The sequence below is a fragment of the Falco cherrug genome, chromosome 6, assembly GCF_023634085.1.
Source record: "Falco cherrug isolate bFalChe1 chromosome 6, bFalChe1.pri, whole genome shotgun sequence".
In the NCBI taxonomy this organism is placed as follows: domain Eukaryota; kingdom Metazoa; phylum Chordata; class Aves; order Falconiformes; family Falconidae; genus Falco; species Falco cherrug.
This window is the reverse complement of record NC_073702.1, coordinates 37,237,940-37,265,578: the sequence shown is the minus strand read 5'-3', so window position 1 is coordinate 37,265,578 and position 27,639 is coordinate 37,237,940. Positions and strand designations below refer to the sequence as shown.

General features: G+C 34.3%; 1 protein-coding gene across 1 annotated transcript in view; it reads right to left on the bottom strand.

The window, feature by feature from the left end:
* WDR27 (WD repeat domain 27) overlaps positions 1-27,639 on the bottom strand; it is a 130,920-nt gene that overhangs the window by 86,450 nt on the left and 16,831 nt on the right. Inside the window, exons 13-21 of the mRNA XM_027811010.2 lie at positions 26,628-26,706; positions 26,044-26,115; positions 24,917-25,020; positions 21,930-22,019; positions 17,445-17,566; positions 16,726-16,859; positions 8,696-8,793; positions 8,277-8,398; positions 89-186 (exon numbers count right to left, since the gene is read on the bottom strand). Coding sequence (XP_027666811.2) covers positions 89-186; positions 8,277-8,398; positions 8,696-8,793; positions 16,726-16,859; positions 17,445-17,566; positions 21,930-22,019; positions 24,917-25,020; positions 26,044-26,115; positions 26,628-26,706 — 919 coding nt within the window. The remainder of the gene's footprint in view (positions 1-88; positions 187-8,276; positions 8,399-8,695; positions 8,794-16,725; positions 16,860-17,444; positions 17,567-21,929; positions 22,020-24,916; positions 25,021-26,043; positions 26,116-26,627; positions 26,707-27,639) is intronic.

Below are 27,639 nucleotides of genomic sequence, written 5' to 3'. Positions count from 1 at the left end.
TTTCTACAGGTATATCACAGCAAGTATGACAACTCTGAATAAAGACAAAGCATGGCTTTTTATTCCTAGGTGCATAATTCAGCCTTACCTCAGTGTTCTTAAATCCCACAGTTTGATGCCATCACCTGCAGCTGTTGTCATGAAAAGGTTGTAAGCTTCGGGTTGCTGAGTGCTGAAGGATGATCCCTGTAAAATATGAAATCAGTTTCAGATAACTATTCTTGTGGCTTTAAATATTTATAGAATCATAGAATATCTCAAGTTGGAAGGGACCCATAGGGATCATCGAGTCCAACTCCCTGCTCTTCACAGGATTACCTAAAACTAAACCATATGACTAAGAGCATCGTCCAGATGCTCCTTGAACTCTGACAGGCTCAGTGCCCTGACCACTTCCCTGGGGAGTCTGTTCCAGTGACCAACCACCCTCTCAGTGAAAAATTTATTAAACTTAAAAAATAAACAATACATGTTTGTTAGATTATGTGAAAAAAAGCTTGTCTGCACACAAAGAAACTTGTGCAGAGGAAAGCTGGCATGTGGAGGGACCCCAATAACCCAGTCAGAGAAACAGAGCACTGCCTTGACTCCTCTCCTGTTGTCTCGGGACAGCCATGAGCCCTTTGGTCCAGGGGTGGCACCCGCCATGATGAGTCAATGGGAGTGGCTCTTTGTGTCATCTCACAGACTGACAGGATGTTTAGAGGAGGAGACAAGGGCAGGGAGAGGGAAGGATCAAAGAGCAGTCCAGCATTTAATTGTAAGACATATTGAACCTTGGCATAAGTGGGCACATTTTCCATTGACTTCAGTAGTAAATGTGTTCATTTATAACAGGACTGATTTTGGCTTCATACCTTTAAATAATTAAATCCTGTCTATCTTTAAACTTCTGAGTTTTTAACATCCGCGTTGGCAAATCCTGGCCTTTTTGCTGGCTACAAACTTCTTTCTCCAGGGAACTAAATATAAACAGTTAAAGCTCCTTCTTTCCTTTCCCCACCATTCACATTCTTGATTTGGCTGAACACATCACAGAAACCTCAAGGCCATTTCCCGCAATCAGTGCTTGACTGCCAGGAATCTTCTATTCATTATTAAAACTGGTGTGTATAGCTGGAAAATACTCTAGCATTTAGTCAACAGAATTCTCCCAAAGGCCAAGACAAAGTGGGCCACTCATCGTTAAAGAGACTATAGGAGCTTTCACTTACTTTAAACAGATTTCATTCCTAAACTAAGGATTACCACAGCCTGCTCTAACAGATGAATTAAAATGCACTGCGCAACAGGTTTCTCAACAAAGTCTTCACATTCTGACATCAGCTATGTATAACTATTTAAAAAAAAGACTAATTATAAAAGAGAAATACAGTAGTTGTCTAAAGGATAGTATTCATTAAAAGTTACAGAACACCCTTTCTTTTTGTGTTTTTGAAACTTTTACTCACTACCTCTTTCTTCAGTCAGCAATGATCACAGAGTCCAATACAAAAAGCTCTACAGACACATACACATTTACTTCATGCACTACTCCTTTAGTTTAGAATACACTAACAGTAATAAAGGTAAGAATAAGTGTAATCCCTTTGTTTCTTCCCTGCCCTGACATTTTGTCAGTAACATACTTTACTAACATAATGCTATACTTGTATCCTCAAACTACATTTGCTACTGAATATTGCTGTGGCAGGCAAAAAAATATATACGAGTTAGGATAATATGCAAACTGAATTTTATTTATCCCTTTGTGGTTTTATAGTCCATTAATTTATGATAACCTATAATTTATGTGAATCTAATGCAAAAAGTAGCATATTCCAACACACACTTCAAACAATATTCTTTCATTCTGACAGACAAATCACTTGCCTATGCCCCATCATCTTCCTTATCCAGCAGTGCAATACCTTCTCAGCTTCTCTGTAGACTAACCACATTGCAACTTCCACATAAAATTTGGCCCCAAGAAGAACATGGTTAAACAGAATCCCCATCTCATTTGCTAATTCCATATGAACACCATCAATATAATCAGAACAGTGCAGCTGGCTTATGCTAAAGGCATGTCTCAAAATACACTCCACATCTTCCAGGCATGCACATACCTTCAGAAAGATTTGCCACTATCACTAGGAAAAAGTTAACTGACTGAAACTTCTTAGTTGTCCATTTTTCAGCCTTCACATCATGTACATTTCCTAATGAATGGGCAAATTAATTTTGAAATAAAAGGGCCTGGGAGGAAAACTAGAAACTTTGTTATTTCTCTGAAAATGAATGTAATGTAAAAACTGTGTTTGCTAGGAGAACATAATACCATGCAAATATTTGTGGTTGATACTGATACATTCCTGTTCAAAGAATATGTTTTGTACCACTGCAAATGTATCACTAACACTAAAGCTCTGAATCTTTGAGGTCTGATCTCAAATTGCCATCTATTTCTGGATCTCAGAAGTTCCTAAAGTCTAAGACAGGAACACAATTTTGATATTTCAACCAATTCATTTTACTACATTTCTTAAAAGTTAGTATACAAAGCAATGGCACCATGAGAAGACACATAATACTTTGGGAATTATTAATAATCAGTTTTCATCAGGTGATCTTATGCATCAAACCAAAATTTTCAAGTTGGAAATCACTAGAATAAAACAGATTATAGAAGTGTAAATCAATTATTATTAGCTTAGGGTATTCACCTTGTTAGGCTTGGTAAAAGATGGCTAAGGACTACTTACCAGTGAGGTGAAGTTACTACAGCCAGAAGAGCGACATCTGCTCTTGCCTCAGAAGACGCTTAATACATCACTTGGGCCTAGTGTACACCCTGCACTAAAATACTATAAGGAATTCTGAGAGTAGAATCTGATAATCAGGCACAGGTGCAGGGAAAAGAGTGGAGGGTCCATCAACACCAGCCTATCATTGAAAAGTGGGAGATCTCCACCAGTTTCCTGAGGCTGAGGAGAACAATGAACCTCTTTCCCCTAGTTCCTAAGCAAACTCTGAAAAGTAAGAGCCTGCAGCAGTATCACCACATCTCCACAGGACCACGTATTTAGCCCAGTTTCCTGATGAAATGATGCTTATGCAACTGTACTGTTTGCTGATTCCCATCCAGAATTTTTTTTAACCTGCTTCAATAATTAAATCCAAGAGATAAAGGTCTGATGATAACTACCTTTCCATGAGATACGTGTAAATAAGTAACTAGCAGACAAAAATTCAAACCAGCACAGCCATCAAGGAAAGTGATTTAGTTTGTCAAGCCATTAACCAGCCAACACACAACTAATTTAGAACAGGTGTGCAGTATGGCATGCCTCTCAGTCAACTAGTAATAAGGACATGACAAGAAGATAAGGTTGTGAGAAAGGAGTGTTTAGGGAACAAAACTGGAAGTGTATGTGGTGGGGAGGTGAAGATTATAAAGAATTTAATAGTCAAATTTGAGGTTTTGTGGTGAATTTGGAAAGTAGTATTTAAGGACACAGCCTTAAAATCCTTCAGAAAGGATGCTTGATTAGTCTTGCTGCTGGAAGAACCTGTATACAAAGAAAGACAAGCTCTGTATCTTCATTATATAACATGTCCTGAGCACTTCAGGGTAATTTGGTGCCATAATGCTTTTTAAGGGAACAAAAATACACAGTTTTGGAATAATAAACATTAATATGCTCAATTAAATAAAGATTATAGAGGTTCTAAGCAAGTGGTATAAGGCCTAAGGCTCTGCAAGAAATTTAATTGTGTAAGCTTTAATCAAATATGGAACTTCAAGACCTAGGCATGTCTCTTGTGGTTTCCTCTCCTGGACTTTAGTAAACTAAGTTGCACTATTTTGGATACAGGACTGAAGGTTCTTTATCCTAAATAACTGTACTAAAATAAAGTAGACGACAAATGGGAAGTAATCTGTCACAAACAATACAAATAGATAAACAAAAATCTGGTAGTAAGCACAGTGCCCAGAACAACTTCTTCCTTAAGTGGCAAGGATTTTTGCTATGATTTTGCCCAACTTCCTCTTTACCTTCTGTTTTTCTTCATCCAATACTTTAAATTTGGCACAGCCCCATAAGACTAGCTTCAAAATGGTTTCTTTATAAGTTTCAGAATATGTATCTTGCATGTGAGAAATGCTTGCTACATTCTTGCTCCAATTTCCCTTCCCTGACATTGACAAAATAACAAAAATTCACAACATAAATAGTGTTCTGAACAATGTAAGGAAAGATCTGAAGAAAACACAATCAAGTCATGGAAATACTACAGATGGAAAAGTATATTGGCATACATATATATGCTTTGTGTATATAGACATATGTTACTTTCAACCACTGTTGCAAATTAAGGTTTTCAAATCAAACAGGGTAGCATTAAGGTATTTGGCTATTCCTACAATTAGCAAAGATAAAGAAGAAAAGATGAAGTACAGCAATATGTACTTTCTATCATGATGCAATGCTCATGTGCAGATGTATTTTCACTGTACTCATTATTCTTCATCTCACTATAAACATGTAACAACATAGGGCAGCATCATACTTTCTGCAAATATGGAAAGTACTGTCTTCAAGGATTTACCAGCCAAAATATTTTTTTCTAACATTACTCTCTGCTCTGAGTCATAGTAACAACTGTTTTTCCCCCAGCTTCCATGCAAATGTTTATAATTTTTCTTCAGCATAATACTATTGAATTTTTCATTTCTGAAGTAATCCTTTGCATTAAAACCTGAGTTTAAAATGGGAAGACTTTCTTACTGTGCTACTGCATTTAATTTAAAGATGTTTAGATTTATTCTTTGTACTAAAGCAGACACTGCAACCTTCTGGGAGTGAGCTTTACCGATGCTGCTCTCTTCACTTCCCTGCATCCTTCTCCCTCATGGCCATTACCTCCCCAGACCTAGTTTCTCCCAGTCCTTGCATCTGTCTCCTTTGGACCCTTGCAAAACACTGAGGTTCAAGGAGGTGAGAAAGACAGACATAATCAGGGCAAAGGAGCTCTGGGAACAACAGTAATCTATGTGGTTGTGGGTGGCTGGAACAGTAGGGGGAGGGCGTGGGAGTGGGGAGAGGATTCTACTAGAGAGAGAATTAAGTATGAGAAGGAGGAGAAAAAGAAGTTGTAGGAGGTGCAGAAGTGAAGGCTCATAGCTGCAGAGGCAGAGCACCTGTAATGATATAGAGAGATATAGCCTAGCTTCAGCTGGCGAAATAGGTTTGGAGATGTAAACTGACCAAGCAGCACAGGATCAGAGGTGCAGGCTTTACCCATAGTTTGTTTATTCTGGAGCTCCACCAAACTATCAGGAAGCTTGAAGCAGTACAGTCATCACAGAGGTTGCCAGCGAGAAAGGGAGAAGAGTGTCAAGACAGAAGACCCCCATCTCATTGCTGCCACTGTTGCTGTCTCCAGGGAAGAGGGAGAAGAGTCAGTAAGAATGGGTAGAACCACCACCATATTCACACGTCACCTGAAAAGACGGACCACTGCAGCAATTTGCTAGACTACAAAAGCAAGTACTCCATGTACTTATTCTATATATGTACACTGTATGACCACATATTCTACATTCATCTGCAATATTTTACAAAGTGTTAATAAGAACAGAGATTATTTTGCATAATTCAAGCTTCAGGGACAATTTTCCATCAACTACTTACATCTGTACAGAGGCTACAGACATAATATCTCAGGCAATGATACAGTCTGATTTTATAACCTCATTACAGTCAGGAAGACTCAAAACTTTCCTGCTAAAGAAAGATAAGCTGTGGCACGTAATGATTCAAGAGGGTGGTTTATCATCTTCAGCATACATTACTCGATCAAGGCTTCATTACACTGATAACTGCTGCTGCAACTAAGGGCTGTGCTATACTCCCCTAAATGTAAAGTGATGATTCTGACCACCTATGGTCATCCAGCAGTTTGGGGTGGTGGGGTGGGGATGGTGCGAACTCAATTATTTTAGCCACTACGTTTTGTGCAGATTTCAAGAAGAGCAACTATAAAGAATTCTACTCTGGCTTCATGGCAATTACTGCAGAATTTGATAAGCGAAACAAGGGTTTCTTGATTCTTGAGAGACAGAAGATTTGTACATTAATTTTAAACAGGCCACAGAGAGATATTTTCAAAATTAGACATGAGAATAAGGCAACCAGTTCTTAGATTCAGCTGATACTTAAATGTTTGAATTTTCCTCTGAACATTTACCTATAGCACATTCTAAATTTCTGCAGTGTCATGCAGATGATCTGTATCTTTACAGATTCAGCAGCAGTTTATATGTACATAAAAGTAGTATGACATCTATTTAATTTGAACTCCCAGTCTATGCTTCCTGATTAATGTCATGCAGATGTAGCAATTTTTATTATCTTCTAAATATATTTTCACTTTTAGAATACTAAAATTCTAAAATGAAACAGGAATTACAGAGACACATTAAAATGGTTGTCTCAACCCATCATCTTCTAAGAGACATTCTTTATAACAGTCAGTACAGCCAAATCTTTCATATGAATATATATATATGTATAAATATTTGCAATATCTCCTACTAATCTGTTCTGGAGAAAGATTCAGAGTATGTTTGCTTCACAGCAAACATTGTCTGATTTATAATAGAACAGTATTCTGAATCTTTATATATCTATATTTTTTAAATATAATAAGCTTAATCAAGTATACAATTTAAAATCAAAGTCATTACACTGTAAATTATATATACTTGCTTAAATCTGCTGCTGTCCAAACCCAGAAATAACAGAATGTCACGTTGTTCACCTATGTTCCCAGAACATCCTATGTATTTAATAATTCGCTAACAGGTTTCTCCCACACTTAATAGGAACATATCTTCCTTAGTGTTTTACAAGTCTTTCTAAATGATTTTTATTTATTTATTTAAAGAATAAATCTCCTGATCATCCTCAATTACTGTCCATGACAAAGCAGTCTTGGAACAGTGGAACTGATTTGCATGAATCTACACCAGAAAATGCACTTCAAGAATATATATTTTGCAATCACTAATAAGAATTATATCCACAAAACAAGACTAGGACTAGCCCAAAGGAAAGCCTGCATAAATTCTGTTGTGTTGGCACTGGATCTTTAGCATCAACTTCACTCCACATATTTTCTTCTACTGCACCACCTCTCATGGCTAGCTAACCTTAGATTCCAATGTGTTTCATACTTTAAACAGGATGTAATTTACACACAGTATTTTGCAAATTTTTATGTCTATAAAATATTTTAGCATATTATCTTAATGTAAATGCACTGAGTTATATTTAGTCTAACAGCTTTAAACTATAAAACTCTAATGAAACAGTTGATGTGTAATATTCCTATTGACTTATCTGAAATATTAAATGTCTAAAACTGAAAAAATAGAGAACCTGGGTCCATAATTTTTCCCAAAAATGGTCAATTTTCTTTGCTATACCACATGCCTCTAGGTTTTTTCCTAACTGAATACTCACCCACAGCTTTAAAATTTTTCTTAACTAAATAACCTGAAGCCACTAAGCTGACCAAGCAAAAAGAAAAGCCAGAACCTTAAGCCTATATCTGTTACAAATAGCACTGAAATAGTTAGCACAGTTTTAAGTGTTTTACCAGATCACATCTCTCGGGAAAACCCACAAAGAGCTCTACAAAAGTAGTAATATGGAACTGTGTTAAACCCACAGAAGCAAAGACTTTCCAGCTGGGAATGAAGAATCATACTCAACTAAAACTGTAACACAGTAAGTATTCCAACCTATATGGTGCCATAAGACCTCCAAACATTCAAATCAATCTTCAGGTAAAAAAAACAGAGTAAGGGGGGGGGGGCGGTGTTTAAGTCATCTATTCTATTGAAGTACTGAACAATGGGGGGGGTTGTTTGTTGTTTCTGAAAAGTTAGAATAAACCAGATGACTTCAGATTCAACTTTAGAGGAGAACAGTTACATAAGAAAAAGTTCCTGCTGAACTACAGTATTACAGTCTGGCATGAGCAAGGCAAAGTGTAATATACACTTCCCTAGTAGCAAGCTTGTTCAGTCATTCTCACTGCTCCCTGCTTTCCACTAGAGAACAAATGAGGTCTGGGTGCTTTTACCACACAGACTAGGGACCTTGCTCATCCTCCCCAACATATAAAAAACTCTATCTATTACCATAAATTACATTTTTAGTCTCCAATTTTTTTATGGATGGAGTTGTATTGGTACTACAAATAAAATTCAATAAAGTTTATACCTTATTTTGGCAGATCTGATGGACTGATCTAGTATGAACTTCTGGTATCACTGCTGTGCTGCAGCCTACATTGAGGTCAAAAACTTCCAATGCTCGGTTGCTGCCAGCTGTAAGTACAATATCTGTATAGCTCTCTGTGTTAAAGTGATCTAAAGGAACAAAAGCATATAGATAAACAAAAAGACAGATAAATAGATATCAAGACTCTGTTGTATTTAGTACTCCATGAGCAGCACCAAAATTCTTACAGTCCTAAAATTTTGTCCAAAGCTGAAGTTCAATACCACCAAAAAATACAGCATTTTTACTCCAATAGAAAAAGAATCGTAAAGAATCAAATGTTAATTACTTTAACTGAAGTTATTTCCATGGCATTAAGTCCAAAGAACTATAAAGCAAATAAGAAATACAAAGGATACAAGAGTAGAAATCATTTACTGCTGAAAGGCTGGTAATCTCCATTGTTGAAGCCATGGGAAATTTCTGTACCAATTTGCAAATACTTCTCTGTTTGTATCTGAAAAAAAAAAAAAATCAAAGGAATGCTGGTGTTAATGAAATAAGTTATGATTTGTGGCCACCAGTGAACTCCCACTGGAATAACAAAGCAAGTCAAAATGTTTTCTTTCATCATTAAAAATTAAAGCCACGGACCTTTTGACTCATTGCTGAACTCCATTAAAAATCTTGATAACAAAACTCATTTGTATGAAAAAGAACATGATATTCATATACATAAGATAGATATTCCATCAGCATGAAAAACTAAAATAACCTTCTATGTAAATTGAAAATGTTGAAAAGGAAAAAACCAAAAAATCTGTCAAGTACCTATGATCCAAAAGCAGAAATACTAGTTTCAGTATAGCATTTAATGTGATGATCTTAAGGGCAGAAAGAAAGAAAATTATGAGAAAACAGTGAGGAAAGAAGAATTTCCACTTAAATGAGAACAGAACAAGGTGCTGATCGCACACTACCAAGGAAATTTGGCTTCCCAACATACACTGTACTCTTCGAGGTCCTGTGGGATATCTACCAGCTCTATGCATATGTTGCAGACATGCCAAGCCCCCTAAAATGGCTCCAGATTTATTTGTATCACACAACACAGAACTGTGTTGTGACTCAATCTGATTAGATCTTTCTGTTTACTGAAATGTATCAGCACAGACAACATGGATCTGATCTTAAATCCATCAAAATCAACAGAAAACATTCCTCTATGGATATGGATATGGATATGGTGGGCAAGAAGAGTGTGGTTTCCATAGATGTCACCTAAGGAATATAAACAGAGTTGTTAATAACTGTACTGGGTCTGGTTGAGGTAGAGTTAATTTTCTTCGTAGTAGCTTGTATGGTGCTATGGTTTACATTTGTGACTCAAATGGTGTTGATAACACAGCAGGGTTTTAGCTATTGCTGAACAGTGTCTGCACAGCCTTAAGATATTCTGTGTTTCTCACTGTGCCCCCAGACTGAGTAGTCTGGGGGAGTAAATAAATTCAGATAGGGACATAGTAATGACCACTTACCTGAATTATCCAAAGGGATATTCCATAACACATAATGTTGAGCTCAGCAATAAAACTGGGCAGGGGTGGCAGATGTTATTTGAAACAAGCAGTTGCTCAGAGACTGGCTGGGCATCGTTTTGCTAGGGAGCTAGTAAGGAATTACTTTTGCATCACTAGGTTTATTTTTATTTCTTCCTTTACTTATTAAATGGCCTTTACCTCATCCCATGAGTTATCCTCACCTTTGATCTTCCAGTTTTCACCCCCATTCTACTGGGGGATCCCACTGAGGGAGACTGAGTGAGCAACTGGGTGGGGGCTTAGCAGCCAGCAAAGGTCAACACACCACAACAACTCAAAATTTCTACGTTATATTCTAAATGCAGACACTTCTATGCAGTAAAATAATTCCAATGTACCTGTATTATACTTCCATTTTAGCATTTTAGCATGTCTAATGACAATACAAAAGTCCATGTGTGACACACTTCCAGGAATAATTTCTGTTCCATTCCAACAATGCTAAAAGTTTGCAAAACTGAGGTCATTTGTCAAAAGCAATACATTTATCAGCTGGATCAGTTGAAAAGAAAAGTGGTTAATGACTTGCTTTTGCCTTTCTTTGTCATTCTCAAACAATGATCTGCTGAGTTTTTCCAGGTAGACTTTAAAGCTACTTCAGCAGTGATGGTGAAGCAGAAGGTAAAGTACAGTGTGTTGCAATTTAACCCAAGAACATTTTGTGGTTTCCAGAAGTATATTATTCAAGTAAACCACAAAAATAAACTGCTCTAGACTTCAGGAACAAATAATTTCTCTTCATTTTGGGGTAAAGATATCCAAGATAACTTTAAATAAAGTGATGGAGATTATTGGAACGTTCTAATGAAGGCAGCATGAAGCTTTCTCTGGTCTAATTAATCTTGCTGAAAGAGGCTTACTGAAGCAGTTACATTGCTCCCAAATCCTAGAACAATTATTCTGAGTTAGCTGAAGTATCTCTTTTCTACAGTGCAGTCTGCTACATAGATAAACACCCCACAGGGTGCTTCCCAGATAGAATTTCACTTAGAATGCAAATCTTCAACCAACAGTAAACTGAGATTCATCAAACACAAGTTAGGACAAAACTTAATCAAAGTTACAAAGGAAAAAAAGTAGAATAAGAGTACCCATTAGCAAAAAAAAGAAGAAATTTAGTATATTTAAGACTTTATAATTTTTGAACACAATGTATTTGCCACATGCCCTGTACACATTCAATTCAAAGTGAAAGTCAACTAAAATTCAGCCAGACATTCTGGACTCCCTGAGCTGGACACTGTACATTAGCTCTTATCTCTTAAAGACTGAAGTTTATATAACAATTTAGGTTACCTTTTATTGCTGTAATAATACCTCCATCAACTGAGAATTAAGAGGCCAACACAGAAAGTAATTGTGGAAGAAAGGTATTACATAATTCAACAGACACAAGACAAAAGCTTAAATGCCACTCACTTTTAATATATAAGAACAGAAACTGAGAATAAAAATGTATGTTGAAATGTAAGCAAAAGTGCACAATCTACATTCTAATTTAAAATACTTTCTTGCTTGCTATGGAAAAGATTGTTGTATATCTTATAAAAGGCTTGTTAAGGAATTAATCAGAGGAATTAATCCAGTAATGGTCAGAAGGTGTTGTAATGTTTATCAAGATAAAGGTGTGAAAAGTACACAAAGGAAAAGCTTTTTATATTGTTGAAAGATATTACAACTTCTCAGTAAGAAGATGCATTTAGCAAAATAACTGTGCTTTTGTCTGGAAAAAATGAACAGCTTTCTGTAAATACAACAAGGGTTATTTTGTAAGTAAAAAAAGAAGATAATAACAAATGAGATACAAACTCTTCAAAAGGAAAGAAAAAAAGATTTTTCTTTTCCTATCAGAAGCGAATTCTGAAAATAAAATTATTTACAACTAAGTTAAGAATTCTATCTCAGGTCTGGCCACTTTCCATAGATAAACTTGACAGTCTGACATTAGCAAAGCTAATTCATTTGTTGCAGGGTTTCCAATATGAATGCAGTGCCACAGACAGTTGTGAAGTTGTTTTGAGCTATCACAAAACACTACAAGCCCTACAGAATGCTGCACAGATGAAGACCAGGAGTGTGAAGTGAATGTAGGCAAAACTCTATCTCACAAGTCAACTGGAGAGGTTATTGTAGCACAAACGTGCTCTAAAAATTGTCTAAATTAGACCAACAACTCCTCAAGCCACAGAAAAGCTTGTAATGAAAGCAAAAAAACGATGAACAATATCTACATTTTTTTTCCAGGTCACCAGTTCTATACACAGCACATAATCTCAGCTGACAATTCTATAGATCAGGTATCCAAATAAAATCACATTTCTGTTGATATCCTGAAAACTACAATTCTGTCCTTCTATAATGCCTTCAATAATTAGAATACTGACAACGGTGAATATGACTGATCTCTGAAATCTCCCATATCCTACATGCTTTGGGGTTATAATCATTCTTGGGGGATACATTTACAGTATATAGTTTTTTTCACGAGAGTGGTATATCTTCAGAAATGAAATATAAATCCAGATACTAAGATACAAACACTTCCTGCAATGATTGCAGACTGATGTGTCTACTTTCCAGCAGATTTGAAGTCCTTTGCTGAAAGCATTTTTCAGGAGACACAGATAAAGTAGAAACATTTTGATGACATACAAAAAACTTCAATGTATGGAAGTATGTTACTATGCTAAAACCAGAAGATGAATAAGCACCAAAAAAGCTTCCCAACCCCCCCAAAAACCAGCTTGAGGCCAATCTGACATTCAAAATTTTAAGGAAAATCGCTGCACATGACAAAGTCAAAACTAAACAACAGACCACAAGTATCATCAGTATGACAGATCATAAGCTTTCAGGCTATTAAAAACATTTTTATATGCACTGTAAAAATTAATCTTCAAACAGTAGTCACATTATACGTTTCCAGACACAGCCCTGAGTTCACTAAAATAAGAAAATCAGCTACATGAAAAGAAAAACAATAATGTCATCTTCTGGAATGCTTAGAATTTATCATAACTGAATAATACTCTCTCTTAGACTATGAAGGAGGGTGGATGTCATTCTCTGACCCTATGTAATGAATCTTAGACATAAGAAAAGATAAGCATGGGAAAATTTAAAGCATTTAGAGACCATTGAATTTAGAATGTTGTTAGAATTCATCTTATGACTTATACACTTATCTAGTTTCCATTCTGTTTCTGATAAAAACCAAAGAATGTTTAGATTCTTTGATCTAATGGCTAAAGCTCAAAGGAACCAAGCTTAGAATATTCTTATCATGCTGCCGAATCAGGTCTTTGTAGCCTATTTACTTAGGAAGTTTAAACTGGCTTAAAGTGTTTGCGTTAAAATAATTATCCTGTTAAATATTAACTTTCCAGAAGTACCCAAAATGAACACTCTCCTATGTATCATAACATGATAAATTCTAAATCCCTTAAATGCTTAACCCATCTACAATATGTTCTGGTATAGTTTCCCATTTCACCAGAGCAGATATTTTATCATTATTTTCTTTTCTGTATATATAATATACTACAACAAGTTGTTAAATATAATGGCTTTAAAAGGCACTTTTTCTGTTAATGGACACAATTTTCTCCTTTCTAAACTCCTTTCATATTGTTCATGCTGATGTTTAAAACAACACATAAAACTATAAAAATGAGATAACCCATAGATGTTTTATTCTGCTCAAATTCTCACGTGAATTAAAAGTAATTAAGAATTTAAAAAAGTAATAACTGAGAAGCAAGTAGTTACACTTCATATCAGCATACACAACTGCTGATGAAAGTGGGAATTCAATAGTTAGTAATTTTGGAGAATGTAAAGGAAATTGTTTAGGTTGTAAATCATTCTGAGATTAATCATAGAAGCAGAACTCAGGAGGTCTGTATCCTAGTCCCTGAACTGCAGTAAATGTCCTCTATGACATTTATAAATAAGGATATAATTACATAAACCAATAAGGAATATAACATTCCTTTTTCCATTTCTCAGTTTCACCTTTAAAACTGAACTAATATTTGAACATTTATTTAAGTTGCTGTGATGCTTAGTTAATTAATACTTATGGGCCATTTTTTGAAAGCTCAGCACAGGGAAACAGTGATACAATTTGACATTTTAGTGTCTTCACCTCTGAAATACAATAGCAATCTATTCGTTACCCAGACTGCATTGCCCTGCCCTCCTAATTAAGGGTATAAAGCATGTTTTGAGGTTAGATCTAGTATCTTCTTGAATCAGTTCCACTCAAGCATTCTTCCAAACTTGACTCAGAAGGCAGAATGAAAGAGTTGTACGAGACAAAAGAAACGATGCGGTGTTCCATGAAAGAAATGGTGGGAAATGAACTGGAGGGAATCCACAAGAAAATGTCAAAGTAAATTAACCTCTAAAACCCTTTTTTATAGATCTGTATAACCAAGTCTCAGACTGGCTTGTGGATTTGTTGTAATGTCTACAATTCTGTGTTTGGTATTTTCACATTGCACTAATGTCCCAGAGAGACTAATTGCATATTTTTGAGTTAGTGTTAATGCATCAAGAAATACTGAGAACATGGAAATAACTAAATTCTAAGCACAATCCTACATACATACTTTTAACAGTTTTAAACCTGGGTATTATGAGCTTGTAACAAAACAATTGGCATAACACAGAGCACAGTAGTTCAATGCCCAAGTCCTTGGCAAAACTGTTTGACTGGATTCTACAATTACATCAAGTACTCCCTTTAGTTTCTGAACTAACTAGATTAAAGGTAGTTCAGACAAGTCTTCCTCAACAGTAACTGCATATGGATTTTCTTCAGGTTACTGGATACTTTCCTTGAGAGACATGGGTAATTTGGGGGGGGGCAGGGGGGAGCCAGCACATTATATACTACAGTAGAAGTTCCTTATTAAAGCCTAAGCCCCCCCCAAATAAAAGAAAAAAATATTTTTAACAAAATTTTAAAACTGAAAAAGAATCAGAAGAGGGAGGGATCTAAAAGATGAGAATACTGGTTTCCATCTTCTTTTCCTAGTCCCTCCACAATTGCCTGTATAAATTTTAAGAATTAAGAATTATATGAGAGAAGAAGGTGCCTGCCTCAGTTTCCAAATATAACTTGTTGACACTATGAATAGATTTCAAGCAAAATTAGAACAGGAATCACTTTTCCTGCCTTCCAAGTTCCTCCTGTACTGTTACACTTTGCTAAAGGGTAAGCACTTTAGAACATGAGATGTCTGTAGAACCAGTTAGGAGAAAAGAAAGTCAAGGCGGGAAAACTTTTTTAAAAGAACTTGTGTCTATATATCAGAATTTACTTTTCACTTTTTTCTATTAGTTTTACCCTCCTAATATAATGTATATACTACAAAATCAAAACAGGAAATTCTGTATTCCTATATATTTAGTTTCCAGCCTATTTGCTCTATTCCCATTCCAAATAGAGTATGTGACTAAAATATGAAGAGACACAACACCCCCAGTTAAGGACTTTGACCAGAAATCGAAGCAAAGAATCATAAATTGCAGTGGTTTAACTGTAAAATCAAGCAGATGACTGAAAACCACATTAATTATCCATTTTGAAGAATTTTAAAACAGAATTTAGATCATAATCCATTAGCTACTTTTTTAAATAAAAAGGAAACTAAAAAAAAAAAAGTTTTTTTTAAAACAAGCTTAGTTTAAAGAAGTGATATAATTTGGCAGGTTTTCTCCTTTTGTTTCCTGTATGACCATTTAAACTTTCAGTGAAGTTCCACCTACCAAGTTCATGCCTCAATCCAGGAAAGCACTCCTATTCAAAAAAAATATTTAAGTCTGTGCTTAGTGGTTTTCTGTGCAGTGGCAAATCTACCAAGGAAATAGGTCATGTTTTGCCATTTAAGGATGCACCAAATTCTATTTAATATCATGAACAGACAGAACACACCATTCACAATAGCAACTAATAGACTTCAGTGTCGTAACTTCAATTCTGTTTGTCCTTTCACTCAAAATCTAAATTCATAGTATCAGACAAAGAAAAATATCTCTTCAAGGTGTTTTTAAATGCTGTCGTGTCTAAAGATATACATATATACATGCATATATGTATATATATTTGAATGTAATAAAGTCTTATCTAGACAAATAGTGCTGAAAACCAACAAGAGCAAATGAAGAGCAGAGAAATTTAGTAAAAGGATACAAGGACAGTTTTAGCTCAAATTGTAAAAAAAAAAAGAACAGAAAAGGTATATCAGACACTTAATAAAAGAACTGATTCCAATTCAGAAAGAAGGAGCCACATAATGATAAACAGAATAGTATTAGTAAAAAGTGCATGAGGGATGCCTAACAATGAAGAAAGCCAGGGACAAAACAGAATAATAAGAAAAGTAATTAGATACAATATAACAGTTGTAAAGTCATTGAAAATTATCAAAGTGATCTACTTCCATTTGAGAGAGAAAGAAAACAGTCACAGCATGTTGGACTCTCTGAAAGGAAGAAGTATATAGAGTATTTCCACAAAAGATTTGCAATAGCTACTCAAGCATAACTTAAGTCATTTAATGCACACTGAGATGTAAACAGGCAGAAAGTAAAGCTCAACAGGTCAGAAATGGGAACAGTAATAGTAAAACAGTATTTGCAACAGTTAAGGTATGCACTACAAAAAATTATTTGACATTTCAGTATTTTTTTCTATTATGCCAGAACAAAGATATTTTTAGTTAGTTTTTACTACTTGTTAGATTATTTTTTTCTTTTGTAATATTCTTGCCCTCCCACAAAATCCCAGATCAAACAGTATAAGTACTTTCACTGGTTTGTTAATGAGAAATCGTACTCACCGTTTGAGGTCATCTTTGGTTGTGTCTAGATGGAAATTTAATAGATGAAATTCAGCTCCACAGCCCAGCAGTATAAAATTATCTATAAAATAGAACTGGGCAAAGCGTACAGTCTTATGGAACTTTTCTTTGCCCTAAAATGCAAAGAAAATTATTAAGAATCTATTCTAAGATAATATGTTTTGTCTGAGATTCCTGGTGTTAAGGCATAGTCTCCCTGTTATCCCGATCATATTCCAGGTTCACCTACTACGTAGTGGTCCTTTCTATTTTTTGATACCTATTAATGTCAATATAAAATTTTCATTCTACTTAAACTAGTTGGCTGTAAGGTTAATAGTATCTGTAGTCAGTTGACTCATACAATTAGAGTCAAACTAAACTTCCATTTGAATTGGGGAGTAGACTATAAAGTCAAGAAGAGCTGAGCCAATGAAAATAGAATATACAGAGCAGACAATAAAACTAAAACTTCCAGACATGTCCACTAGTTTTGTCTACCAAAGTTGGGGTTTTTTCATTTCATAAATTATCACGATAAAAGCCTAATTAGAAGTCAGTGGAGACCACCCAGATCATAGTATCAGTTGGAATCACCACCACTCGGTAGCTCTGAAAATCAGGCTGCATGTTCCTTCTACAGAGCTGTTAAAATGGAAGTAGATGGAAGTGCAAAACAGTGTCCTCTGTGAACCGAACTGACAGACGTTTCTAATTACCAGTGTTAGGACAGGTTTGTTATGGCTGACTGACCAGACCCTTAAAGTTCTGTCTTCTGATGCAGAAACTAACCACTTCTTGTCATGACTCCAGCCAACAGAGTTAACTGCACCATCGTGACCTAATAAAAATAAAAATGGAAATAACATCAAGCTAATTTCTTGCATGTATACAGTTCTCCAGAGTTAACCACATTGTTTTAATTTAATTATGCACAATATTAAAATACATTTTAAAGACAGCCTTCAAATGGTTGGGTTAAAACAGGTAACAGTAAACCAGTTCTTGATTTTTTTCTTCCACCAAAAACCATGAAAAAAATTCTCTCATTAATAATCAGACAATGATAATTCTGACACTAATTTTCAGTTATTGGAAGAGTATTTTCAAAAAACTTCCTTAAAATTCAATTTAAGAAAAGATACAGTATTACTTGAAAAGAGAATCTGAGTATTGTAACAAAATTTTATATTAAACATAATCTGGAAACTACTTAAGACTTTGCAAATAGTTGCAATACCTTATTTTATTCATTAGGCTTTTATTACTGAGCTAGCTGGTTTTGTAAAAACAAAACACAATGAACATGCTACTACAACAGCTTCTGCAGGACTGTTCTATTAGATAAAAAAAATGTTACTGCCTGTTTAAAAATCATAGTTTAAAGTATTATAATCTCCAGTTAGCAAAAAGCTTCTAGAAGAAACAGACTTTTGCAGTTTGGTGTCACACAGTTAAAAACAAGATTAGAAACTGATAAAGAATGAACTTCAAAAGCCAGAAATATCACCCAGAAGCTAAAATTGTTAACTTAATGTAAAATTATATTGATGCTGATCAAAAAGGTCAAAAAAGAAGAAAATATGTCAAACAAATTTAACAAACTTTGGCCCATCTTATTCTAATTTGTCTAAATGAAACCTGGTGAATTTCAATCTAGCCTTGTAACATTCAAAGTTCTTATGCTGCCCTCTTGTGCACATTTTCTCTTTAGTCAACTAAAGTTTTATATTTAAAAAAAAATTATTTCTTTAAATTAGAGGAAGGCTAATCAAGTATCTCAGCAATTAAGATCTATTATAACATATTTCTATTCAAAGACTCATAAACAAGATATTTTAATTCCCAGTTACCAAAGACCTGTACAGGTTTCACCAAAAAACTGCATAGGTACTGCATAAGTAAGTACTATATTTATTTTTTTCTCAACAGAAAAATTTATTTGGAGGCTTTGGTTATGTAAAACCTTTTAGAAGCCTTGAATTACCTGCATTCAAGAAAGAAAACAAAAACAACTTACCAGAATGTACAAAACAGTTTTCCAAAGTGGTAAGGAGCATGAGAAACTTGAGAAATGAGGTTTGGAAAAGTGGAAGAACTGTGCAAAAAGCTTAAGAATGTCTGCACTCCAGGCCCCCCAATCCCAAAGCACAGTGAAGGAGATGCCAGCTGGTTTGCAAGAGGCCAGTAAGCTTCAAAACAGGCATTACTCAGGGTTCCCTGGTCCTGAAGCACATTGAGAAGGACAGCGGCTGGTTTTGGCTTTGCTGGCTGTAACTCTTAAAACTGGTCAACATTACCTGCACTTCGCTATAGGACACAGACATCTGAAAAGCCAACACTGAAGAGGAATGCAGAACTACTTAAAACTGTAACTGAGCACTTCAGGGAACAAAACTGAATAGATTAGGCTTATAGCAAAACTGCTGTTATACCACTCCTCTCTGATGGTGCATTATAAAAATACGCTTTTCAACAATGAGCTATATTCAGATGTTAATGCCGCCTTGAAATAGATTTTTTTTAACAGAATAGATATCATTGCCATTTCTTGAAAAGGAAAAGTTTTACACTACCTTTGATTGCAGCTCTGAATAAGAGTAGTGCATCATGGTTTTTAATGAAAATACATTTATTATGACACTTCAAAACAAAAAACAGCTCAAGTAGAAAATAAACAGGTGATTTCATGATAATCTGAAGTGTACAGAAGAACTATATGAATGAAACGAGCATGTAACTGATGGTTTGCGGTTCCTACTCCCCTACAATGCAGTACAATAACTGACAGTTTCACATTTATGTTGCTTTTGAAAAGAACTACATGCAAGGTTGTAGTTTCATGCTGCCTAAATAGCCTCAAGTAGAATGTGGTTTACATTTCTTTTCAGACTGTGCATCATGAAAAAAGATTTAGAATAAAGAATGAAAGGTATCAATGAAATAAATTACATAGTAGTGCAAAACCTGAGAAAACTAATACAACAAAGTCAACCATCAGAAGAACAATTTAGCAATAAATCAAAACTTTTTCAAAGCAAGACTAGTACTTGATACCTTAATGATTGGTACCAGAAAAAGCTTCTCAATAGTAGCATGAAGTCTGGTGCCGGTCACTTTACTCTTACCATAATAATAATAAATCAGCCTACATTTGCAGAGCACTGCAGTATTTTAGGAAGCTCTGAATGTTGAAATATCTTATAAAATCATAACATTTAATTTTAGAAAGTCAAAGTCTTTTGTAAATGATGTGTCATAACCTAAGTACTGTTTCCTTCATGAATTAGAGTAACATGAACTAAGGTTTTCTTTCAAACTTAGAAACCTCTGAATTATAATCTTTTTTTTTTCGCTTTCAAATATGTCTACTTAGATTAATATTTTTTCTTATTAAAGTCTATGTTTTATGTTACTGCCAGTATTGAGCCATTCCTTAGATATTATTTAGTATGTAGCAAATATACAAAGGTATAGATGCAACAAAGTCAGTGGGATTATTATCTTCCCCTGAAATGACACAAAGATAAAACCCAGCTATTACCAGTTCAAAATCAATGAAACCTGCATGAAAAAAATATCCAAAAAGGAGCATTTCACAGAATTGAAACGTCACTTTCTGCAGCACATAATTGTATACACATTCAAGTAAAACCAGCCTGTCTAACTTCATGATAGTGGTTCACATAAAGACAAGCTGGATCTGCAATAAAAACAACAAACTGCAAAGAACAGCTCCAGAAAAGAACGTATAGTGTACAACAATAATTTATAGTCTCATGGAATAATTTTGCAACATTTATGTTCTACTTCAGGTTCAGTGTAGCCCTGCTACCAAAAAAGAAAGACTTTAGGGTTTTTGAAAATCATTTACATCTTAACTTCTTCAGATAACTTAAGAAAGTTGCATTAATAATCTGAAGAAACACTGAATTCCTTGGGCACAACCTTGTTAAGCTGCTGTGTACCAAATACTGTGGCAGTATTGTATCATTATTTTTACAGATGTTTGTAACAAATAAAGCAAGGAAATACAGAATTTTTCTCTCTTTTGGTTAATTGCATTTTTTAGAAATCCTGATCTTCTAAAATGATGTTAAATATATTCCGTATATAGGAGGTCCCTTTGGACAAAATTACCACTTTTGTTCCAGTAACTACCTAAATAACGAAATTATGTCAATAAAACCTCAAAACACTATTCTGGCCTGCAGTTTATATGACTTGCACTATGAATTCTTTCAAAGTAGTTGGTGATACATGAAGAAAAATATTTGTTAAAGTTTATGAACTTGCCACTGTGGAAAAAAAAAACTTACTACCCTGCCCATAAAGTATATTTTCATCAATTTCCTCACCAAAAAGGAAAATATCCGTAATGTTGCCTCCAGTAGTTGTCACAATGCCATAGCTTCTTCCACTAAGTACAATGAAAATTACTCCAAAAAAAACCGTTTTCAGAAATCAGTTATCAGAGTTATTTACTTAGAAATACTTTTCTAAAATAACTTTAAATAGTCTACTTTTATACTTGTTAAGGTCTGCTAGTAAATGACAGTCATATTCTATTATGAACTGCCCTAGAAAACTCATTTAGTAGGACTGATTTAAAGCCATAACATTTACTGTATTAAAAATTTTACAGATGGTCCTTGTAGAAATTTAGAATATTTTTTTTTTAAGGATCATTTATAATGTTAAGTAATGCACATGTGTTTACACATGCATGCACTTTTGGAAATATTGATTTCTCCATAGGAATAGTCCCTTTTTTTAAAATAGTTCTTTAAAAGTCTGGAGCTGCAAACCAAACACTTTTTTTTTTTTTTTGCCAAGTTGTTGCAGTTAATTTTTTGTCTAATAATCTATTACAATATACTATTGCAATATACACATGCATTTTCATTACAATATACTGTCTTTATTATTTCTGTTTTATTATTGTAATATACATGCATAATGCAGATTGCCATCTATATATATTTACCTCTCAAAAAGTTGAGAAATGGGAAAACCTGGTAGGCAGTTTAATTCTATAACAAAATTTACCAAACAGAGAAATAAATTCTACATCTTAAAACAGCAGTATCCCCTCTCCCTCATTCTCCTCAAAGTGATGTAAAGTGAAAACTTTTAGTTAGTATGCCATTTAGGTTAAACTTAATCATATACTATTTCTTTAATAATATAATTCATGAATTTACCTGAAAAAACATTATATGTATCGGTGAGATTGGAATTGAATATCAGTATAGTTTTGTCAGCCAAGCCGCATGCCAGCATCTCTCCATCCCCTATAAAGACGAGAGTCTAATGATTTATATTTGAAAGCAACAAGGACATAATATGTTGTTTCTTTTCATCATAAAGATCACATATGTCACTATAACAAAACACAAACCAGATATTCTTTTCATATTTTTAACACATATTTGTATGAACATCACAAACTCATGTGGCAGAATTTGGTAGGAATTTGTGCACAATTCATTTTTTGTCCTTATGTATTACCAAAACAGTTGTTAATCACAAGGCAGAAATTCACTTTTCACAAAAAAAGTGCTACAAAATTTAAGTGCAGACATTTTTAAGTGTTGTTTAAATTTATGTCCTTACACTCATTTTTTTATATCTACTTATTACAGTTATATCACCTTTTATTACATATTAGAATAAAAAGCACATTAATTATTCTGGATCACTTCTTAAAGATGATAAATTTCCTTCATAAAGTAATCCTAAAAAACATCCAAGTGCAGTCAGATTGTTCATTTATTTTGGTAATCAGCGGGGCACATGATGAGAGGATAGACGTCCTTAATGTCTACATAATGGTAGCAATTTGTGAAATTTAACCTTTTGCTCAAAAGCTTTCGTGAAAAAATTACAATAATAAAGAACAGATAAATGAACCAATGGGAAAAAAATAAGAAAGGGTGGAGCAAGAGAGGACAGCATTGAGAGAAAGTAAGGAAACAAAGACAGAATTCAAGTCAATGGTACTAGGTTCACTGTGAAAAGTATTTTTAAAGAGGTACCACCTGAAAACCTCCTTCATAAATCTCCTGAGCATCTTTACAATGTGAGAGGGAATAAATGTCATGTCTGACCTCACCAACATTACACACTGCAATCCATGGTCCAAGTACCACCCACACTGCGGGCTCAGAATACTATATTCCATAACACATTTTTTCCCACATGATGGCAGTATAAACAGATAAGAGATCCATATGTCTAATCTCTGAGAGTCATCTACTAAAAGCAAATTTTAACTGAGGCACATAATTGGGTAGACATATATGCTAAGAAGAAGCATTCCAGAATCTTTCTTGCTGTTACTAGTTACTAAATGCACCAGTATACTAATAAAAACTACTTTACAAAAATATTTTTTCATTTTAGCTGACAAGCAATATTTCAGTTGACTTTTTCACCAAGTACTAGTAATTGCACATACTAAATAATGGTGTTAAATATTTTTATCACAAAAGTAAGGTAAGTAGTCCTAGACATAATATTCAAAAAAATGCATGCTCCACAAACTCAAAGGTATGAAGTCTTTGAGGTAAAGGGTGGTGCTCTTCTGCAAATTTCCCCCACTTTTCCTAGTTTTGACAGCATGCATTTTCAGCATGAGAGCTGATTTGCAAGTATATAAGGCAAGTGATATAGTCAGCCACATGCACAGAACTAACAATATATAAACATTCTTGTTTATACAGAATGAGAGAAAATAATTTTGCATAGAATTTCTGAGGCTTGTTTAATGGAACATCATCTCAAATCCTGAATAAAATTGTTTTCTAACTCAGCAACAAGTCATAACTCCTAACGCCTCCAATACTACAAAAAGATGTTTAAGAAATCTAAGGAGATGTGCATTAACTCATTCATGCATCTTTACAACATCTTAAGTTTTACTTAAGTTTTCCATTTAATTCTCTACTATGTTTAAAGATGCAGATAAGTATTACTGTGATTCATACTTTTTATAAAGTCCACTTGAAAGATTGTTCCAAGCTGCAATTTGAAGTTGCATAATCGCAACAGAAAATAGATTGCAAAGCTAGGAGCCATCTGGTCAACACAGACTACAACAATAAGAGAACACCTCTTTACAAGCTTGCAGTAACATGATTTTTTTTTACTCCATGAAAAAAAGCTCTGCAGTTTTTGCTAATCCTTGTCTTGCTAAACTGTGGTTGTTTAAGCCTTTGTGTGCATGCATGTGTGTGCAAGAGACAGAGACAGAGAAAGATGTTCCTTCCTCAGAGTAAGTAAAAGAGGATTTATACTTAAAATGTATTATTGAAAATATAGCAATGCTTTTCTTTGCTAAAAAAGAACTGTTCATTTTAAGTTCACATAACATTCCTAGGAATAAGCTCTCTGCAACCAATTTATTTCAGGAGCCATAAAAATTAATGTATTCCCATTCTCAAGGGAACAGAGAGATTGATGGAATATGTTTTAGAAAAGTTACCATTGCACCTAATTGCTTTTATTTCTTCAAGCTAAAAGTTGCTCTTGGCCTCAAAATATTTATAAAGATATATCTTTTTTTAATACTTTGAAAATATTGTGGTTTGCATGTACATTGACATAATTATATACTTGGTAATAGATTTGATTGCTAAGTGGTTTCTGTATGATCATATTTATATGGATAGGAAAAGACTAAACCTATTACAAGACCTGTTTTTCCAACACAGTTAAGAAAAATACCATTTTTTTGGATGGTATGGAAGAATTATTTTTTATTATATTTTAATAAATAAAACCTAAATAATCTTTACATAAGAAATAGGAGTATTCTGATTCTTCTGAAATGTAACTTCAACTTTTAATACACCCTAGTGACACTAAGTAAATATCCCAGAAAATCAATTCCTTAGTGAAAGAACTTGTTAGACTCCTAATTTTCAAGTTGTAGTGGGAAAGTCATAGAACAAGTCCAAAATGAAAAAAGACATAAAACTGAAGAATTAGGATCCTTTTGCATATATGATGGCAGCCTGCATGGTTTTGCAAGTTAAAAAATTGATGATCAAACAGTACATGCCATTGCCAGAAATTTTTCTGGGAATCTACCTAGCAAATCCATGGTCTTAATAAACCACGTCACACAAACTCAGTTTTTCTTTCTGCACACTGACACAACTATACATTTTATAAAGCCGGTACATACCAGAATACTGAATGCAACAAATTGGGGTTGGTTTACAAGTAACAGATATCTTTTTTTCATGTTTGATTGGAGGATAACTTTCCATTGGATATTCTTTATTTTTACTTCAAAGAAGGAAAAAAGAGAAAGAGAGGAAAAATATTAAGATATCTAAATCCAGTACATTTCCATTTCAATTATGAAATAAATGTGCTTTGGGAGCTATTCTATATATATGTATATAAATATTTCCTGGAAAGCTTATGTTAAATCCCAGATAAAAAACAGAATGAATTTTAAACTGTCATACTCTAAATTACTCTTATCACTGACTGTTATGAATTCACAAGATCAAGAATTAACATCGACTTGTACATAAAATTAAACTTCAAACTTCTTAAGATGCATACCTATCTAACAAAAGTATTTAAAGAATGCAAATTCTACCTTGTGACAATAAGAAATATGAAAAATATCTCCATATGTAAAAATAAGAATTACACTGATCACCTATTTACCAAGATACTAAAAAAAACCCACACAAAACTTAAGTGATAAGTAGTCTAACCTACTAACCTACCATAAAGTATTGCAAACCAATCTTGGAATTATTTGAAGTGATCATCTAAAGCCTTCTCTATGTGTGCAAGGACTACAAAGACTGAGTCTTGAGCTATTAAGTGTTTTTAAACAATTTAAAAGTGGGGGGGTTTAAGAGAAAAATTATGGCATTAATCATTCTTTACTTTTACATTTGTACTACATAGAACAAAGATTCTACATAATACTAAAGACAAAACATGTGTGTAACATCCCAATTTAACATGCCACACCAATGGACATGAAAGTGCCAGCTCTAAAAACCCATTCGTTCTTTGTGTCCACAGTGATGATGAAACCACTGGTCAAATTGTACCATTATATATACTTTTTTTTTTAATTTAATGCAATTAAATTTATAATCTGATAATCTTAATCGCTTGTTGCAGTAATTTTATAGCAAATTTACAAAGCCTTTTAGTTCCAGTGATACCCCTAACTTAAAAGTTCCAATGTCAGAAGCAGCCACAAACCGTATTTCCAATTGAACTGTATTTATCCTCATTTTAATTTGTTCCTCCTCTAATGGAGGTTGCTAGATTACCTACCTTTTACAGCTGGTCTTCCACTTTGACACCTCATTCTTCTTCAGATTAGTGTTTGGAGAAAACATGGTCATTCTACAGGAAAGAACACAGATTCTCCTATATGAAACATTAAATGTTGCTTGGGAGAAATAGTTTCTTTTAAGCGAAAAACAACCTACTCCCTTCTTAATATTTATGTCTACTGTAATGTCAGTAGGCAAGACAATGTACACACTGATGACAAAATAAACCTGGCAATGATCTAATGCTCGAATTTGCACCTAAATTTTCCTTTTGTTGGATAATGCATTCTGAGGGTCAAAATCCATTTATATAAAGTTCTCAGACATTTCTTTCTGCAGTTGAAGAAACGAAAGGTTTAATCATAAGAAAGAGAATGCCTAATATAGATTTTCAAAGGAAGCTGAATACTGACCAGAAGCTGTGAAAAATCTGTTTTACAGCAATTTTTTTAAATTATTTTCTGTGATAGCATCATAGCTGGTTTTCATGTGTGAATAATTTCACAGTCATGAGACTACATGGCTCCATGACAAAATATCACACAGCAATAAAAAAGACAAAATAGCAATGTGGTTACTCACTGTGGTGCTGCTGTATAACCTGACGACTTAATTTTATTATGGAAAACCAATGGCTGATCTTTCACCATGCTTTTCACTCCTATTGTAAAATGATTAAATTACATTAAAATGTTTCTTTAACATTATATTTTTACACTTAATGTAGATACCTTAGGCTAGCACAGTAGAAATATTTGGTGTCTCCTTATATTACAAAACACACTTAAGACCAATCACACTAAAATAAGGATTACTGAGAAAAGGAAAGAAATCTGAACTGTTACATTGCATATCATCCCTCCTCCGATAATATCAATGAGTAGGAACTTCTTTAAACTTTGAGTTAACAAGAATATTGTTCTAAGGAACTTTTTTCATCATTCACAAATATATTTTCTAGTTGCCTATTTCATACTTAGACTTTATATGCACTAGCTATTATATATTCACACCTCATATTTGGAACATGGAATGCATCTAAAGATCACTAACAAACTGGCTGGTGGGTACACATAAATCTTCGCGGTTTTATGTGGCTTAAGCCATTAATGTCTGCATTCACATTGCTGTACTAAAAAGCTTGAAGGGCAGCCTCGACCCCAAAACTAAATATGAGCATTTCATATCAGCAGAAACAAATGGATCATATAAATGTCATAAAGGGGGAAATCTTGTTGATATTCCCAGGGAAGAACTTCAGGTGCATTGGGAGTGATCTCATGGACACATTTACCTATGCTGAGGATAGAAGCTCTTTCAACTCCCACCAGCTTTCCTTTCTTTTTATGTAGCAACGAGGCAGAAAAGGGTCCTTCCTGGGAAGCTCCTAGCACCACTTGCCCTAAGAGACCATGAGATCTCCTTACAGCACCTAATCTATCTGAGCATGAGGTGTCAGCAAGAGTAGTACTGTTGTCAGTGCTGGGTGTCCGAAGCAGCCTGGAATTCTAGCTAAAACATTGTAGATGCATTCTTAGAATATCATATAACATTAAAGACAGCCTTTGACATTCTAACAGGTCCAACAAGTATA